Raw genomic sequence first — 14,861 nt, 5'->3', positions numbered from 1 at the left:
GTCTTTCTTTCTCCAGCCGATAAGAAACTATGTTTCGTGAGGAATAAAATTTAGGAATTATCTCCATATAATGGACTTCAGTGGTGCACTCAAGTTTGAACTTCCAAAATACAGTTTAAATGCAGCTTCAGATTGCTCTAAATGATCCCAGCCAAAGAAAAAGGGTCTTATCTATCGAAACAAATTGACAATTAATATACTTTTAACCTCAGTTATCATTTTGGATGTTCAAACTTGGGGGCACCATTGAACATTCCTGAAATTTCCTCAAGAAACATAATTTCTTATCAACTGAAGAAAAACATGAACATCTTGGATGACAAGGGGATGAGTAAATTATCTGTAAATTTTTGTTCTGGAAGTGAACTTCTCCTTTAAGTCACTTATTTTTATTGTAGGGAACAAAATTGTCTTTTTTAAAATTAAGCCTTTAAATTTCAATTAAGCCTTTAGAAACTCTATTGTTTGTTTATTAAAAACAAAACAAAACACAGAATTAGCTTGGGCTGTTACACATACATACATTTAGCCCATTCATGTGCTGAAGTTGACTAGCAAATATGGCAAAGTCAACAGAGCTCTTACAAAAGCTATAGAGAAGAAATAGTTTTATTATATTAGAAAGTCTAAGGCTACATTTCCAAGACATGAAAAGTTCCTAGAGACACAGCTGATAAAAAAGTAAAATATCATGAAATGATACAGATCAGAGCAACTGTGGAAAAACCTGAAATGTACAGCCAAAGACTTGCAAGATGATCTGATAAAAGGAGAAAAAACATTTCAATGCAGCGTTTAAGAAGAACATTACAAGTATGGCATTAATGTTGAGGCATCTTGCTGAATACCACTCTTGACCATAAAGAACGAAAAGGCAGACTCGAACATGCTAAAATTCATTTGGATAGACTTGTTGAGTTCTGGAAGAATGTTTTATGGATTGATCTGACCAAACTGGAACTTTTGGGACTTATGGATCAGTGGTATGTCTGGTGCGAAAAAAGGCAAAGTGTATAAGCAGAAGAACACCATCACCACAGTCAAACATGGAGGTGGGCAAGCCCTGTTAAGGGGTTGGTTTACTGTAGCAGGAAGCGGAAATCATGACAGTATTCAAGGTTTCTTTAAAGTATCAGGCCATTTTGGCAAGAATTGTGATGCCTTGGTTCAAAGACTGAAGCTGATGATCAATGGTCTTTCCTGCAGGAATATCATCCCAAATTATACATCCAAATGCTTGATTCAGGGATCAGTCATTGAATGTTCTTGAGTGGCCTGTTCAGTCTCCTCATTGAAAATATTTGGGTGAATTTGAAGAAAGCAGTTGCAAAGTGAAAACCGAAGATCATCAGTGATCTGAAAGCTTTTTCAGGCAAGAAATAGGCCAAGATTGCAGTAGAGAGGTAACAGAAGCTTTCAAACAGCGTTTATTGGTGGTTTTAAAGAATAAAAGATTCTGCACCAAATTTGACTTTTGGGGGTTGAATAATTTTGAACATGAACGTTTAGAGCCAATTTGTTTTTTTGTTGTTGTTCTCAGAATTACTCAAATGTGTATTAATAAACCTTCTCCAATATTGTACTGATGCCTCTGTTGAATTGTTTTCATAAAAGTTTGTACTCTGCAGCAAAATATCTTGCAGGTCAGCAGGGTTGAATAATTTCAATTGCAACTGTATATCAGGTTTAAAATCTAGACCCACAAAGTTGATTTAATGTGTCTCTTGCCTGTTTCAGATCAACCTGTTCCACAACACAGCAACGCGGGGCCAGTTGTGGGGGGCATCATTGCCACCATTATCATCCTGTGTTTGATCGGCGCTGGTTTGGCCATGTACCAGAAACACCGTCAGAGCATGGAGAACGGAGAGTGAGTGTGAACACACATAATCACACATTCATGTCAAACATCCATTTCTTTGCTTTCTCCTTCTTTCCTGGCTAGAACACCCAAGATATTTTTGTCCCTTTCCTTCTCAATGCATCTTAATTGGCGCGTTCACGGTATAGCATGCATGCACACCACGGTTATAACATCTCGTTGTATCTCCTTTCCAGAGGCCCCCCCAAACACAAGCCGCCTCCTCCGATGAAGTCTGGCAGCTCGACAGAAATGGTGAGCGGACTTTTCTCCATCACTCACATCTCACGCTCACACATCTGACATTCTCTTTCAACTCTTTCGACGTATTGAGCTTTCTTCATTATACAATGTCGAGATTACTTACAATTCTCCAGGCTACACGCTGCAATTAAAACAGAGCTGGTGAAAAGGCGCATATGCATAAACCACCATAAAATAGATCTTTGAATTCAAACCTTTGAAGAACAAGCTTAGTTCTGGGATGGGGAGGAAACTTGTATTGCTCAGAATAGGATAATTGCATTTTTCTCTGGTTAATGATTATTTCCCGTTCACTCGGTTGCTACTGGACTGCATTTGAAACAAATTTGTATTGTGAAGTACAAGCGGAGCGAAGAGAATGAGAATGCCTAATGCTGCCCTCGGGCCTCGGTTGAGAAAGAAAGGGTTAACACGGGGGTAATGTGTATTGATTGAAGCTTAATGTAGAACGTGTGGGTGGAGCTAAATTTGTGTGTGCGTACATGTTTGTGTATGTGTGTGTGCACAGGCAAATGAACGCATACATCACAGGCATCTTTCATCTCGGCTGCCCTAAAAATCTGTGATTAATTCAGCTGTCAGCACCCCTAAAATATGTGATTATGAGATCTCTCTTCATGTTTGCTCAAAATAGCAGCTGCAGTAAGACATCTGCAGTTATTTCACTCTAAATACTGCTTTTTACTGGCTAAAAACTTTTTGATGAGCCTTTCCTGAAGGCCGTTCAAAAGACTGGGGTCAATAATTTTATTTTTTTTTTTTAAAGAAAGAAGTACTTTTATTCAGCAAGGATGCATTAAATTGATTGAAAGTGAGAATAAAGTGTTTTCTAATGTTCTAAAGATTTCTATATCAAATAATTAATGTTCTTTTGAACGTTCTATTAATCAAACATCCTGAAAAAAAAACACTGTTTACACAAATATTAAACCACATAACTGTTTTCTTCATCGATAATAATAGTACAGAATGTTTCTTGAGTTTTCTGATTTCTGAAGGATCATTTGACACTGAAGACTGGAGTAATGATGCTGAAAATTCAGCTTTGCATCACAGGAATAAATTACATTTTAAAATATAGTAAAATAGAAAACAGTTATTATAAATTGTAATAATATTTCACAATATTGCTCTAAATTTATGCAGTCTCAGTGTGCATAATCAGCTTGGTTTATATTAAAAAGATGGTAGTTAAATAAGATTCAAACCTTCTGCTGTCATTTATTAAACTACGTTGGATCCGACCAGCATGACTTTTTTTATCTAGACCACAGAAGATATTTTTGTGTTTTTTTTTGTCTAGACAATAAATGTCCAATGTTGCTTTTTCCCCGCCATTCATCAAATTCATCAAAAAACCTTCTTTTGTGCTCTGCAGAAGAAAAAAATGTCTTTGGAATGACACTAGGATGAGTAAATAATCACAAAAAGTTCCTTCAAGGCAAGAAATGTTTCTCTGATCCACAACCAGCTACTAAAGTGTTCATGTTGAACTCATCATCTCATGTATTTGTTTCTCTACAGCTGAATAAACCACAGGACAAGACCACAGCCATCACAGAAACCCAGCCGCTCAGCAACTACGAGAGACACTACTATGAAACCAACTCCGCCGAGCCCGTTACGGTAAGATCCCCCTTCCCAAACTCAGATGTGCAATGCTGCGTAAACATTTTGAACAGCTGTGAATCCTGTTCCTGAATCCGGTTCCATTTTGTCCTTTTCCTGCTTTAGACTGTATGACTTCCACCATCTTGATTGCACAAAAGGCAATTTAATTTGCATTTTCAGAACATTTTGTGATATATCTCTATCTATCCATATATATATTCTACAGAATTGGTGCAAACTGCTATCCCACAACCAAAAAACACATTTAAAAAGCATTTAAGTATTTCAATCTTAGATGTTTACTAACATCCTTCTATTATGTATTGAAATTAATATAGCTTAATATATATAATATCATCATTTAGTGGGTACTTTCAATTGGGAGATGGCTGTCCTAAACCCTAACTCCTAAATTTCCTAAACTTATGAAAATGATATTGAAATAATTTTTGCATTTAATTCCATTGTTGTTTTTAAAAATATAAGTTTGATTTTGTAAAAAGGTGAAGTTCAAAAAAAAAAAAATAAATGAATGAATAAATTGTCCTGCACTTTAATTTCACTACTGAAACAGTGTACTCAAGTAAAAGTACAGATACATAGAATAAAATATTACTCCAGTAAAAGTAAAAGTACTCCGTTTTCAATTTTACTTGAGTGAAAGAACAAACGTACTTGTTTTTTTTATGTACATAAGTAAAAAAGTACTGATAAATTTATTTAGCAATTTTATATAGGCTACTTAATTAAATTTTTTATAATCCTACTGCTCAAAATACCTGGGATTTTCCCAAAATAACCACTATATGGATTCAAGATATATTTTTGTTTTGTTGATATGGACTACGTTGACGAGAGTTCTAATTTTCACCAGTAAGAAAAAGTGTTTTGCACGTCTCATTTATATATGACATGAGAATAAGGCCTGAAGATAGGAAGTACATTCTAAGGAAAATATAATTATATTTTCATAATGATTTTTTCCTTAAACCGTGTCTGCGGTGTAAAAACACTCCTGGCCAAATGACCCCATAGGACATCGCTTACCACTTTGATAATTACTGTAGTTACCAAGTTCTGAACATTACATCCTTTCTTTTTTCCTCAGATGTAATCTATCCAGGTGGTTGAATAAAAATATTTATATTATATATCTAAAAATTACCTCATCTTAGCACCAGCAAGCTTGTTAGCTAGACAGTTAGCATCAGCTAACAATATTTACTTATTTTCAGTATGGTTATGAATAAACATTCATATCTACTCGGCTAGTTGATCCAAACAATATAAAAATTTATACTGTTTATGAACAATATAAAAACAGACGTCACATAGGCGTAGCATTTTAATAAAACTGCTATGTTACAGTAGGGGGGAAATGTGAACGTGCATGAGTTATTTTATTTATTCTGTGTTATTTTAATGTTACGTTTTTTGACCAAAAACATAGAGACACTAATGTTGATGTGTCTGCAATCAAGCATTTCGAACCGATTTAACAGGTTCATTGAAAAGAATCAGTTTGTTCCTGAATTCTGCGTCTCAGAGCACGTGATATATTATAAGGAGTAACAATATGTTTTATGAAATGTAGTGAAGTAAAAAGTACGATCTTATGCTTTGGAATGTAGTGAAGTAAAATTAAAATTACTCAAAATAACACTACTCCGGTAAAGTACAGTCTCGGTCCGCTTCCAAACGAATGAAGCGGTTCGAATGAAGTATGAAGGAAATGTGAACCAAAGATTTCTAAACTAACCAGAAACAGGAAGAAATGACAAGATGCGATGCTATGCGACATGATTTCAAGCAGGGAACAAGCGGTGTATCCAAAACAAAATGATCACTTTGCCTTTAGGTTTGGTATCTTTAGGTCCGCTGTCAAAAATGCCAGTGTGAACACTAAGTGGACCAGGACCAAATGTATCATTTTCCTTTTTGGTCTAAACCAAATTAATTAAATGAACCGAACTACAAGTGTGAACACACCCTTAGTCCATTGGCTGAGACTGATTTGAACTACACCCCTACATTTACAATCAGGAAACATTCATGTGTCCCTTTCTCTCTCATAGCTGCATGATGAGTAAATAGGTCTTTTTGAGGTAAACGTGTTCAAAAGTAGTAAAAATCTGTGTGTAACTTTAAAGAATGTCACTACCGAACACCGCTGAAAAAAATTGTCACTACTGTAACAGTTGCAACCAAAACAACATCATTGTTTCGTAAGTGACAAAAGAAAACATATAATCCTTTATTTGGGGGAAATATACAACATTTTACTACAGTTACGCAAATTTTTTGCATTTTAGTATGTTTTGATAGTGTTTCAGTATGCAAGTTATAATTCTGTAATATGATGTGGTCGGTACCAAAACATTACTGTCACTACAAATTACACTTGAAATATTGTTAGAATTGTAACTGTTATTGATTTACCTCTGAAAACGTTTTAATAAAATAGCAAAAAATATATTTTAGGAAGATGTAAGCGAAATCTTAATAGGTCAATATAACATTTCTTATTAAATTATATATTACTATGTTTCGGTAGTGACAAATTGGGGAGAGGACAAATATTCCAAAATTCCTGAAAATACAATATGAGAATTAACTGCACAATTACTAGAATTGTGTAGCTTGGATATTATACAATTGTGTACATACAAAATTTGTGAAAAAAGACATTAAATATATATATATACACACACGACATATAGTGCTGTACTTATCTTACAATGGGTACTAAAGACTTTATCTTGCAGCAGGCGGTGTATATACGTATGCTAGTGGCGAAAGCTAGTGACTCACAGTGATGTGCGGCATGTGCTAACACTGCCAAAGGGTCTTTTATGTGGATTAATATGATGAGCTGGTTATTTCATCAACTATGATAACCGTAAAGCCAATTACTACAGCGGGTCTGTGTATGAAGGCCAGACTCAGACACGTACCTTTGTGATCAAATCCCCAGGGGACTCAGTTCGGGCTTTCAATAAGTGCCTGCATTTATTGTTTTAGGTGATTTAGCCTGCAGCGGCGGGCATTATTCAGCATTTAAGAATTGGCTGTTTAATTTTCTTGAATTTCAATTGAGTTGGCCACACCCCAATGGGAAGTTGAGCTAGAATGACAGGGAAAATAATTTAGTGATTTTATTTTATTTCAACAAAATTACACACAGGCACACAAAAGAGGAATAATAGTGCTTGTGTGCTTTATTAATGGCATTAATCATGATTATTGTTTCCCTGATATGTAATCATATCAGTAATATATTTACATATATATGCAGACATATATTTAATAGTGGAAAAATAGAGTTTTTCTATGGTCCACTCAGCAAAAGCATTAATCTTATGAAGTATGTATAATATTATGTAACATTTCTTCTCCTTTGATATAGTATTTATCATTTATAGGTATTTATTACTATTATTAAAATGTTTTATTGTTTATATATTTATAAATATGAATTTTGTATATATATATATATATATATATTTTTTTTTAAATATTTGTATTCAGTTCATTTAGTCATGTTAATTAGTCATATTAATATTGTTTTTATTCTATATAAATATACACACTTTTCATTTATTTCTTTTCATTTCATTTCAAAAATTCATTTATTTATTATATCAAAATCCTACAGAGTATGATCACATATTTCTGGGTAATTCATACTGAAAAAGTTCATGTATTTTTTTTTTTAATTCTGAATGGTAGAAAAGTTAAAGGCTTGGAAATTTGCTGGAATAACTGTTATTAGATCTGTGAAAATGAAATGACTTTCTTTGTACAAGCATCACTATGAAAAATAAAGCTCTTTTTGTGTCCTTTCTGTGTCCAGACCTCTATAAAAAGGTTAAATGACCAGGGCTGAAACCGGCATCACCTTATAACTGAGAAATAAAAAAGAACATTCGCCTCACATAATTAGAAAGCAAGTTTTGCGCCATCGTTCAGACAGCGATACACTCACACTCACACGCACGAGATAACCATCACACTATATTAGCACTTTTAAATTAAATTTCGGCTCACTGTGAGTCAGGAGGTGAAGTGTTCTATCAAACGATTTTATCTGCTGAATCTTCGTTCGGTATCAATTAACTCTAATAAATAAGAATGTGCGCTTCTGCTCTTCAGCTATTATACTGATGCTTAATGACCGATTGAGGAACTATTAAATTGGCATTAGTAGCACCTCAGTGATTGTAATGAATTGTGAATGTGTGTACGTGCAGCTTGTTACATGTGTCTAACCCAGACGTGTGTGACGTGACAAAACTACAACACTGCTGTTATGAACAGAGGAGCTGTTTGAAATCATTTTACTAGGAATTTGATTCATTGGTTTTAATTTGTTCATTCATTGTTCATTCATTATTCTAATTTTCTAAGGATTATGCATTAAAATAATTTAACACTCGACAGATTTGAACTAATGCAACATTATTAATTTAGAAATATGAATCTTGTTTAAAATTATATATATGATTATAATATGAATCTTGTTTAAAATATATATATATATATATATATATATATATATGAATTATGTACACTTTAAACTAAAGCAACATTATTTATTTTTAAATACTGTTTACTAAACTATAGTATATAATAAAACTATATATATATATATATATCCTAATATTGTTACAATATGTTCTAGTATATTTATTTATAAATATGAGTTATGTATTATACTCTATAGATTTAAACTCATGCAACATTTATTTAAATTGTAAAAACTACATCACTGCTATCATGATCAGAGCTGTTTGAGATCATTTTACTAGGAATTTGATTTATTGGTTTTAATTTGTTCATTCATTATCCTCATTTTCAAAGGATTATGCATTTAAATAACTTTACACTCAACAGATTTGAACTAATATGAATAATGTTTAATATTTTTTTTAATATTATTTTTTAATATTATTATAAATTATTATTAATATTAATATTTATTTATTATGTATGTTTGGATTATGTATATTACGATTTAATGTTATAATAAAATATGATAAAGTGAAACAAATATTATTTAAATTATGTGTTATACCAATTTGAATATATATATATATATATATATATACATACATACACATATCTATCTATCTATAATTTATCGTCATTTTAGTTTTCATATTTTAATCATAATAACACATTTCACTGCTTTTAATTGTTTTTACATTTTCATTTTTAATTATGAACCTACAGGATATAGGCGTATGCATTTATTTTGAAGAGAACAGATAAACTGATTTGTGACAACTTTGCAAAATAATTAGAATAAAAAAAAAACTGAAATAGGACTGCATAAGTATTCATACCCTTAACTCAGTACTTAGTTAAAGCATTTACAGCCATAAGTCTTTTTGGCTATGATGCAAAAAGCTTTGCACATCAGCATTTGGCAATCATCTGCCATTCTTCTCCTCACCTCTCCACCTCTAGCTCAAGCTCTATCAGATTGGATGGCGGCAGATTCACATTTTCAGGTTTCTCCAAAAATGTTGGATTGGTTTCAAGCTGAGGCTGTGGCTGGGCCACTCAAGGACTCAATAATCTTGTTTTTTACGATCTGAGAGTTCTTTAGGTGCTTTGCCGCAAATTCCAAGTGTGTTTTCATGTGTCTTCACTGAAGAGAGGATTGAGTTTAGCCACACCACAATAAAGCCCAGATCAGTGGAGTGTTGCAGTGTTTGTCCTAGAGATGTTTGTCCTTCTGTAAGTTTGCATATATGATCATGGCGATCATGGCGCTCAACTAGAGTGAACATCAGCTTCTTGGTCACCAATCTAACCAAGGCCCTTCTTCATCAATTGCTCAGTCTGGCCAAGAGGGCAGCTCTAGGAAGAGTCCTAATTGTTCCAGACTTCTTCCATTAAGGTTAACAGAGACTACATGCTTCTGTTTTCCGAACTCTTCCCCAGATGTGTGGCTTGATGCAGTCCTGTCTTTGAGCTCCACAGGCAGTTCTTTTGACCTCAGGGCTTGGTTTTTGCTCTGATATGCATTTTCAGCTGTTAGACCATTTATTGAGAGGCGTGTGCCTTTCCATATCATACGCATTCAATTGAATTTGCCACGGGGGGTAGGTCTAACATTAGTTTTTAGGTACAGAAATCGAATAAAGTAATCAAATGTAAAACAGCATTGCAAATTTTACTGTATCAATTAAAGATTAATCTTTATTAAAGTTACAAAAGCTATTCAGTCAAGTACAGTGAGTGATTTACCTGTTGCAATATGATTAATATTAAGAAAGTGCTGTCACTTTAAGAGAATGCAGTGATACAATACACAGATATGTTCAGCCGGCTATGTCTGCTATTGGATACTTACCAAGACGGGCATTTTGACATAATTTTTGTGTGAATTTGTCCATTCATACACAATTGGGGTTTCATTCATCCGTCGAGGGTGCATTTAAATTACTAGGGTGGGCACAAATCACGTTTTGGGTAGGAAGCGTGTAATCTGCGATTGTGTGCAGCTGCTGATGCTCGCAAAAGAATGCAACCGTTTTTATATGTGCGCTGTTTTATCGGTTTCACTTTCGAATTTTTCTAAATCGATCACGGTCAGCAAGGAGGGGAGAGGATTGGGGGGGGTGAAATCTGCGTTGAAGTTGAACCGCGGTCCAAGCGCGTGCTGAACCGTGTGTAGAGAACTGTACGGTTCGTTTTTTTTTTTTTTTCTCCCCACAGAGAACCGTTCCATCCCTAATATAAATACATATGCTCACATATTTATGGGTAATTCATACTAAAACATTTTCTTAAAAACTACACTCACATGTCTCTGAATTTAATTTAACTCCAGTTATGCTTTCATTTGTGTGTGCTTCAGGATCTAGATGATGACAACACCGGCCCTCCCGCTAACGGCGGCACCCCCACTGTCTGGGACGGCTCAGGACATCCTCCCGAAAAGGACGAAATGACCGACGAGGCCCTTCCACCATACGCGCCGGCTGACCAGAATGACGTCGAAGCTAACTATGCTAACGTAGCTCGTGAAGAAAGTTTCGTGTCCAAGCCCATGTTGGTCTAATGGCGTAGGCCGTGCCTGCGATTTGCACTGCCACCGCCCTGCCCGGCCACGGACACCCGTTACAGCACAGCCGGCTATAGTTCACGGCTTGGGCACAAACACATCCAAAACCACCCCAGCCTGGTGATGTTTCTTTTACACGTGGCTAACTGACCTTCTAACCTATTCTCATGGTTTTGTGGATGGTTCATCAAACATTTATACCTTTTGAACACTTGATAATGACAAGTTCTTAGTATTTTGATTAGCAATTAATGGTCAAACAAAACCACGAGAATCGGTCATAATTCACTTTTGAGCTACTAAGTATATATATTTTAATCCTGGTTACGAGAAAAACACATACAGCAAACATAGTCGCGCCAGTCCGACTTGACAAACATTTAATTTTCCTGAAAGGTCTAAATATAAGAATTTGCTTTCAGTATTTTAAAATACACTGCATATACTGTCAAATGTTGCTTATGTTTTATGATCTGTATTTTTTATTTTGCGATCTCGGTGTAGTGCTCTTTTAAGCTTTAGCTTTCGTCGGTTTTGTGCGTTAAATTCTGTGACGAGGGAAAAAGTTTTGTGGTATATGCAATGTATTTTACATACAGCAAAAATGTATTTTTATATTTTATATTTGATGTCATTTTGATCGATTATATCACCTTAAAAACAGATGTATGCATTATTTTCTTATTTTTGTTTCTTTGGTTGTTTGGCGTGTTCATCGTTTTGGAAAAGTACCAAATAAGTTCTGTAAATAACATAAGAAAATATTATATATATAGCCAGTCTAAAAAAAAATATAAAAGTAAACAAAAAAAGGGAAAAATGCAGACAAATCCAAAAATATCAGTGGGGTGAAAAAGTGTACATTTTCTGAAACTTTCTTTTAACGGGTATTACTAAAGTCGTATGCTGATGTTTTACTTATTGATACGTGTGGATTTTGTTACTGTATAATCTGCATGGCATGATTGGTTGCTTTCCTTAAAAACTGTCGCAACCTTTCCTCGCTCCCCTAATTTCTGGCCATAAGAAGCACAATATGCATAAAGAGATGTTGAAAGTGACGGGAGGTTTCGTTTTCTGCCTTCTGAAGCTAAACATTCATGTTAAAGACCTTGACATTTTTCCTATTGAAACTTCATTTTAGAAGGTCAAAAACATAAAAGATCCAGTCCATTTTAAAATAGTCAATGGGCTTTAGTTACTTGCTGTTACTAGTCAAGGCCGGTTGTATTGTGGGCGGAACATTCTCATTCTAGAAAGGTTTTGAAAGGAAAATATTTCGGAATATTGTTACAATTTAAAATAACATTTCTATTTTAATATATATTAATATATATGTGATGCAAAGCTGAATTTTCAGCATCATTACTCCAGGCTTCAGTGTCACACAGTCCTTTAGAAATCATTCTAATATGCTGAAATAAAATGATCAATGTTGTAAACTGTTTATAAAGATTATAAAGACATTTTCAGTGTCTGTTATTAATAATTGAGGACCAATGATAATTAGCAGCAAATCAGTATATTAGAATGATTTCTGAAGAATTATGTGACACTGAGGACTGGAGTAATGATGCTGAAAATTCAGCTTTGCATCACAAAAATAAATTACATTTTAACATATATTACAACTGGAAACAGTTGTGTTAAATTGTAATAATATTTCACAATTTTACAGTATTTTTAATCAAAAAATTGGAGCCTTTATAAAATTTCTTTTAAAAATTACTCCAAACTTTTGGTTGCTGATGTATTAGTATCAAAGTCAACAGACATGAATTGAAAGCCAGAAGAAAATCATATTTTAGTTCTGTGTGGTCTTTAATAATATTCGAATGCACTGTGTATCCCTGATTTCTTCTTGGCTTTCTTCACAGCGCTTCAGTCGTGTCTGTTTGGCCAAACATTATCATTACTTCTCTCTTACTCCTATAGATCTTCAACAAGAAGTCTCAGTTTTAATTGCAAGAATTGTAGAACGTTTACACCTTAAAGGAACAGTTTACTCAAAACGCTATTATGTTGTTCCAAACCTGTATGATTGTTTTTTCAGTGGAACGCAAAAGATGATGAAGAACACTGACAGACAGACTGAAATCCCTGCCAGTTTTGGTCACCGTTTACTTCCACTGTATGGAAAAGAGCAGCTATAAACGTGTCCTTTTGTGTTCCACAGACAAAGCAAGTCGTGCGTCTTTTGAAAGACACCAGAACGAGTTTATTTTTGGATGAGCTATTCCTTTAAGAAACAGAAGTAGTTTATGAAATGGTCTTTTCTCTTTTTTTCCCACTGGCCTTTTCACTGGTTCTTGGATGGCATGGCAACTAATTCCATCACTGTTCATGTCTTTCACTCTTGAATGTAATCTTTGCACATCCACTTAAAGCTGTCGACAGATCATCGTATCTGAATACATTGTCGTAATTGTGCCAAAGAACTCATATCAAAACCATATTGATGCAATGAACTAAAGACTCGCTAACAGGTTACAGAAGTGATAAGCGGAATGAACTGACAGCTTTTTTAACGGTCACCTGGAGTGGAAACCTGCACATATACAAAGCACATAAAATGTGGGATCTTTAGATGGGCGAATGGATGAATAGGTGTGCAGGTGCCATGAAAAATGCAGACCGATCGATGGATGGACGGTACAGTTCACCTAGATGAATTAACAAGCCCTCCTCGTTCTTGATTAGCCATCGATCACAGCTTCTGGCCTGTTGGACATCGCGGAAAAATACTGATTCTCGCAAAACGTTTATTCTCGACATGACACGACGATCTTTCACCTGTCGTCTCGGTTTAGCTGGGTTGTGGTCTCGTCACTGTTTCTGATAAGGGGAATGTACGTCTGCATGCTGCATGAGATTTGGGGTTCGCTTATGTTACTCTCACGCGCAAATGGGCCGTCTTCACGCAACCGTCATTCGCTAAAATGGTGCAGTATTAGACAATCACTGTATGTTACACACTCATCCATAAGGGTTTCTGTGTTTTGAACTGTGATTTCATTTTTTAAATTGTATTTTTATTTAATTTTCTATATTTTTGAATGTTTCTGTCTTTGCATATGCATTATGTATAGTTTTAAATATTATTAAAAATTCTAATGCCATTTTGAATTTTTAAAATAGACAATCAAAGAATGTTAAAGAGATTGTTTAGCCAAAATGAAAATTCTGTCTTCATTTACTCACCCTTGTGTTGTTCAAACTTGACACTTTCCTTTCTATAGAACACAAAAAGATGATATTTTGACAGTTTTAGCTGTGTTTATTCATACAATGAAAGTCAGCGCAGTCCAAAACAACAGAAGAAATCATTCATGCTTGTTTTAGAACGACATGAGGGTGAGTAAATGAAGACAGGATTTCCATTTTCCAATGAACGATCTTTTAAACAAAATAGAGGCCCTCTAAAATTAGTCTTTGGTTACCTAACAACTCTTGTCATTCATCAAATGTACTCTTCAGCAAAACAAACACTCTTTATTTGCCATGTTTATACTTCATTACCACAAATCATATCAGAGACCGTTTCAAAATCATCTGCCACGTGTTCGCTTGCGTGCTGCCCTGTCATCGTCAAGCCAGATGTGCCTTTGTTACTTTGTTTTGAGCCATTTTACTGACAGATTTGTTTTGCCTGAGACAAAAAAATAAATCATTGACTGTATAGACCGCCCAATGGGGAGAATTGTGACTCTTTTTATTTCTAATGTTCGTTTTTGCATCTTATTTCTTTACCGACTGGGATTATTTTATATGCATAAGCAACTTGTTCTATGTTTTATGGTTCATTGTGATGTCTAATAAACTATAAGCCAGTACTCCTGTGGTGTGGCGTTTTTTGGCTTTGAGTCTGTATCATCTAGAGCTGTTGTTCTGAAATCCCACCGTAATATACTGCAGTTTGTGGGATATTACCAAATGCCAAAAAAGTGTTTGGCATCCGTTTATTGATTTACCATCTGAGAGACCTTCACAAGATCTGGTTTAACTCCTGAGCTGTGAAAATGTCAGCCTTTGAAGTCAAACATCAGCCTG

General features: G+C 34.6%; 1 protein-coding gene across 1 annotated transcript in view; it reads left to right on the top strand.

Moving 5' to 3' along the window:
- pvrl2l (PVR cell adhesion molecule related 2 like) overlaps positions 1–14,644 on the top strand; it is a 236,949-nt gene extending 222,305 nt beyond the window's left edge. Inside the window, exons 7-10 of the mRNA XM_051137379.1 lie at positions 1,738–1,870; positions 2,059–2,116; positions 3,650–3,751; positions 10,605–14,644. Of these exons, the coding sequence (XP_050993336.1) occupies positions 1,738–1,870; positions 2,059–2,116; positions 3,650–3,751; positions 10,605–10,808 (497 nt within the window). The 3' untranslated portion in view covers positions 10,809–14,644. The remainder of the gene's footprint in view (positions 1–1,737; positions 1,871–2,058; positions 2,117–3,649; positions 3,752–10,604) is intronic.
- The last annotated feature ends 217 nt before the right edge of the window (positions 14,645–14,861 follow it).

The sequence above is a fragment of the Labeo rohita genome, chromosome 19 (genome assembly GCF_022985175.1).
Source record: "Labeo rohita strain BAU-BD-2019 chromosome 19, IGBB_LRoh.1.0, whole genome shotgun sequence".
Classification (NCBI taxonomy): domain Eukaryota; kingdom Metazoa; phylum Chordata; class Actinopteri; order Cypriniformes; family Cyprinidae; genus Labeo; species Labeo rohita.
The sequence above is the reverse complement of the archived record's forward strand: the minus strand, read 5'-3'. Positions and strand labels throughout refer to the sequence as shown.